The sequence below is a fragment of the Gastrolobium bilobum genome, unplaced genomic scaffold, assembly GCF_033153095.1.
Source record: "Gastrolobium bilobum isolate Gb01-03AN ecotype WA unplaced genomic scaffold, APGP_CSIRO_Gbil_v1 utg6240, whole genome shotgun sequence".
NCBI lineage: Eukaryota > Viridiplantae > Streptophyta > Magnoliopsida > Fabales > Fabaceae > Gastrolobium > Gastrolobium bilobum.
The window spans coordinates 1-4,983 of record NW_026899377.1 but is presented as its reverse complement, the minus strand read 5'-3'; the positions used below and the strand labels follow the sequence as shown (position 1 = coordinate 4,983).

The 4,983-nt window shown below is 37.4% G+C and overlaps 1 protein-coding gene across 1 annotated transcript; it reads right to left on the bottom strand.

The window, feature by feature from the left end:
• Positions 1–205: 205 nt before the first annotated feature.
• LOC133290025 (heavy metal-associated isoprenylated plant protein 39-like) lies at positions 206–3,398 on the bottom strand. Its single transcript, XM_061488072.1, has 2 exons — positions 3,377–3,398; positions 206–607 (listed from the first exon to the last, which is right to left on the bottom strand). The coding sequence occupies exon 2, from the start codon at positions 588–590 to the stop codon at positions 291–293; it is 300 nt and encodes a 99-aa protein (XP_061344056.1). The 5' UTR covers positions 591–607; positions 3,377–3,398; the 3' UTR covers positions 206–290.
• Between the last annotated feature and the right edge of the window lie 1,585 nt (positions 3,399–4,983).

Below are 4,983 nucleotides of genomic sequence, written 5' to 3'. Positions count from 1 at the left end.
GGATAGTATTTTTCATTGTAATTTTTGTATGTAGTGATTTATCAGGTGATAACATATTTACGTAGCTGAAAAGTGTAAGACAATAATTCAAATGGGAAGCAGGCAACCCATGGCACAATAAGAAAGTCCTTGAAAAGTCCATATCTCAATCTCAATTTATTCATTCAAATCCTCCACAAACTATTTTTTTATTTTTTGTGTACACCACTAATTCTCTGGACCATAATTTTAAGGCTCGGTCTCACCATCGCCATCAAACACAGACTGTCTTGTCAAACATAGAAATTAATTTAACAAACAACACAAGCATTTGGATTCTCCTCTACACTATGAACATAATAGTGCGTAGTCATGTGAGGATTGTATGCTTTGTAGAGCTTGACAAGCTCTGCAATTTGTTCATTTGGATCTTTCTTCTGATCATCATCTTTTTTGCCCTCGCCTTTCTTGCCATCATCTTGCTTCTTCTCTGGCTCTTTTGCCGGCCCAACCGACAGAATTTCTGTGTGCCAACCTTTTCTCAATTTGCTTACCACGTCGACCGGGTCTATGTCACCCACCACTGTCAGTTTCTTCTCCTTCATGTCCATAGCTATAGAGTCGATGCCTACACATAATTCAACATCAATTAAAATTCCCATACAAATTAGATCCAGCTTGCATATATGTAAATAAATAAGTACAAGTCATCTATTTTAAATAAATAAATGAAAAAAATATTTGACATTTAAAATAATACTGGTTGTGTCATTTTATAAATTAAAAAATTGTGGGTTTTATTGAAAAAAATAATATCTTTATATATATAATAACTTATGTCAACTTTTCTCATAAATAAATATGGACAAGCCATCTATTTTAAAACTAATTAAGGTCCACGCTTAAAAGTAGCAACTAGCAAGCAAAAAGTTACTCGAGAAAATGAAAGGCAGATGTCGGTTTTCGGACAAAGCCTAAGATTCTCCCATAAGAAAACGACTTACCTAGACCACTTGTCACTTGCGTACAGGTTGAGTAGATTAAATCAATTAATAATCAACACATTATCACGACTTATAAAAATTTATGTGATTATTTAATATTAGTATCTCTTTTGTGCAAATTTTTTTATTATGGTAAAATATAAAAAAAATATAAATTAAAAGACAAAATTTATGTTGAAAAATAACTTAAATTATAAAGATGATGAATATAATTATTTCAAAGAATTTTAATTTAAAAAATAAATAAAATTAAGGATGACATGTACAATTTTTTAAACGGGAAAATACCAGAAGATTTAACTAGCGAGTACACTTTAATTTAATATATAAATATAGATAGAAGTGATAATTTGTAATTTGTTGATTGATTTACTTTAGGGGAATGTTAATCTCATGTTACATGGAAGTAGCTCTCTCATGCTATAGAGAGAGTCTAAGTGAGATCCACCATTAAAAAGCAAAAAAGAAAAAAAAAAAGTGAGTGCAATTTTTAAAGTGAGATAAAATGAGATAACTATTTAATATAAAATGAGATTAATATTTTCTTTTACTTTAATACAAGTATTACTCTGCCACCTCCACTAGATGGGAGCAGATATGTAGTGCACCGGTTCGTGTGAGCTGCCAAAGAGAGAAAGGAGAAGAGAGCGGAGAGAAAGGAAGAAGAAAGAGAGAGAGAGAGAGAGAGAGGGAAAAATAACACAGATATGAGAGAAAGAATGAAGGACGGAGAAAGCAAAGAATTCTCCACAAAAGAGGCTGATCTTCTTGAGAGGAGTATTCGTAGATCTAAAGAACAAGAAGGAAGGAGTGTTGTTTCTTATAAAGATTCTCTGTTACATTTAAATGGAGGGTCAAGTGAAGAGAAGGAGACAGGTTCTTGAGAACCTAGGATTTGAGGAGGATGAAGAATCCCAGTTCATGGAAGAGTGCAACCAATCTGTTGATGATCCCTTCTGCCCCTCATATCGTTTTGAAAAGGAGATTCACAAAGAAAGCTGCAAACCTTGGAGGATGGCAGTTATTGTGAAACTTTTAGGAAAGCGTGTGGGGGTGAAGTTTTTTCAAAATAGGTTGTTGAAGATGTGGAATTTAAGCGGCTCTTATGAGTTCATTGATATGGAGAATGATTATTTTTTATTTCGGTTTGACAAGATTGAGGACTACAATTTTGTTTTGCAAGAGGGTCCTTGGATTGTAGCTGATCATTATGTAATGGTTCAACGTTGGCGTCCCTTCTTTAACCCTCATGATGATGATTTCAAGAAGCTGGCTGTATGGCTACGTATTCCAGGTCTCCCAATTGAATTCTATACGTCTAAGCACCTATGTAACATAGGTAATCTTTTCGGGAGAACACTCAAGATTGATAGGAATTCAATTCGGAAAGATATCATAGGAGATAAGGAGTTCACAGATCGAGCAAAATTTGCCCGTATTTGTGTGGAAGTTGATCTTCGAAAAGGATTCCTGTCTAAATTCAAAATAGGCAACCGTGTTTTTCCAGTGGGCTATGAAGGTTTGCACCTTGTTTGCTTTGCTTGTGGTAGGTATGGTCACCGCCGTGATTCATGTCCTACCCTTGCTCCTGCTTCGACTAGTACTATTAATCAAAGTACTCAGATTCATACAACAATGGCAAACACCACAGTTCAACATAAGGTGGCGATGGAAGGGGAGGCTTTTGGTTCTTGGATGCTTGTCCAGCGTAACCAGCGAGGAAGAAAGAAGGTCGTGAATTCAGCTATGGATGCTGCAATCAAGGAGTCCCTAATTATGGCCAGCCAATTGGCTCACGTTTCGCAATCATTGCTGACGTTAACAAAGTTTCAAAAAAGATGATAACGTTGCAAGGATGTCTAATCATCAGGATTTTAATGCAATTAATTTGCAGAAATCAAGCAACATTCCTGATTTGAATCAGTTAACCATCATGGATACGTCAGCGCAAAATATTCCTCAGCCAGCTAAGCATATGGGTGATCTAATTAATAGTCTGACTAAGCCTTCGATTGGGGCCCAGGAAAAAAAGAACCAAGAAGATCAACTCCTGCAGAATGGGAGCGTTAAAGTTTCTAGAAAAAATAAACAACAGATACCGAAGAAGACTGGGGCGGTGAAGGAATCTTTTGTTCTAAAGAAAAAACAAACGGGTCTTGCAGTATCTTCTAAGTCTTTCAAGCTTCCCTCTAAACCTCAATCTTTATCAAGGGAATCTAAGGAGAGAATTTTTTTGAGTTTGACTAAAGGTGATACAAACATGTTTCTCAATGATATAGCTCGTAATGTTAATCCTTCTCCAAGCTCGAATCTGGCTCTTAGTTCCATTTCCGGGAAACAGGAGAATGGTCAGCTTCTTGAGAGGGGCCAGCAAAATGGAAAAATCTTAATACCGGACGAAGAGTTTAAGGAGACTAATGAACCCCCTGATGCTTTGGTTAAATCGGTGTTAGGCAATCAGGCTCACAACAATTTGGTGGATTCGGATGGTGCTTCCATTTCGGGAGATTTAAGTGTGCAAACTGTTCCTCAATGATTGGTGTTCATACCATTCTTTCTTCTTCTCTGTATTTGTTTTTTATGAATATTGTTTCATGGAATTGTAGAGGGGCTGGAAAAAAGGGCTTTTCCCCCCTAATAAAAGACCTCACAAGAAGATATCGTATTTGTATCTTAGTGCTTTTGGAAACCCGTATTGGTGGACTGCGTGCAAAGCAGGTGGCTAAAAGCCTAGGGTTCTCAAATTTTTTTATTTCTGACCCGATTGGTTTTTCAGGAGGCATATGGATTCTTTGGAATTCATCAGAAGTGAATATCCAAGTTCTGCATACTGATCATCAATTTATTCATTCAAAGATAAGCTGGCTTAATTATCATAAGCAGGAATTTTTCACCTTTGTTTATGCTAGTCCTCGGCGTCAGGAGCGTCATGCTCTATGGGATGCTTTGGAGAATATTCAGCCGCAAAATAATAATGAATGGTGCATTATGGGTGATTTTAATACTTGCATTCACTCGGAGGAGAAGAGGGGGAGTTCAGTTCACAATTGGAGGAGCATGCAGGATTTTCAAGATTGTCTTATGTCTTGTCATCTTAGTGATCTGGGGCACCAAGGTCCGAGTTTTACTTGGAGAAGAGGCAATGTTTTGGAGAGACTTGATCGTGCTTGTGTAAATCAAAGCTGGAACATGTCATTTCCGAACAGAGTTATCTCTCACCTTCCTTTTTATAACTCTGATCATCGTCCAATCCTTCTTTGGGATGGACAACCAAATTTTAGTAATGGAGGGGCTCGTCCTTTTCGTTTTCTAGCGGCTTGGTTGACTCATAATTCTTTCTCTGATCTAGTGAATAGGTGCTGGGCAGGTGGTCACAATTGGAAAGCATCTAGTGAAAACTTTCGAGAGAAAGCCACATCCTGGCATAAGGATTGTTACAAGGAGGAGGAGAAGTTAAAAAATAATCTTCATTCTCGCCTCCGTGGAATTGATTATAGCTTAAGTCAACATCCTTGTCATTCTCTGGAGAGGCTGCAGAAAGAGATCTGGCAACAGTTAAATACTATTTATCTTAGAGAAGAGATTACATGGTACCAAAGATCTAGAACTGACTGGATTCGGTTTGGTGACCGTAATACTAAATTCTTCCATTCAGCAACAGTTGCCAGGCGTAGGAGGAATAGGATTGATGCCCTTCAAAATGATGTCGGGGATTGGATTGCTGACCCATCTCTTCTCATGAGTATGGCAGTGGAATACTATGATAATTTATATAAGGAAGATATTCCTCTCCGGCCTAATTTTCCCATTAGGAACAAATTCCCAGAAATGGAAAGGAGAGTTATGATGGCTCTTGAGAGCTGCCCTAGTAGTCAAGAGATTAAAGGAGTAGTGTTCTCAATGGGGCCTTTTAAAGCGCCTGGTGTTGATGGTCTTCATAGCATATTTTTTCAAAGCCAATGGGATGTAGTGGAGAGCTCTGTTTGTAATTTCATTAAGG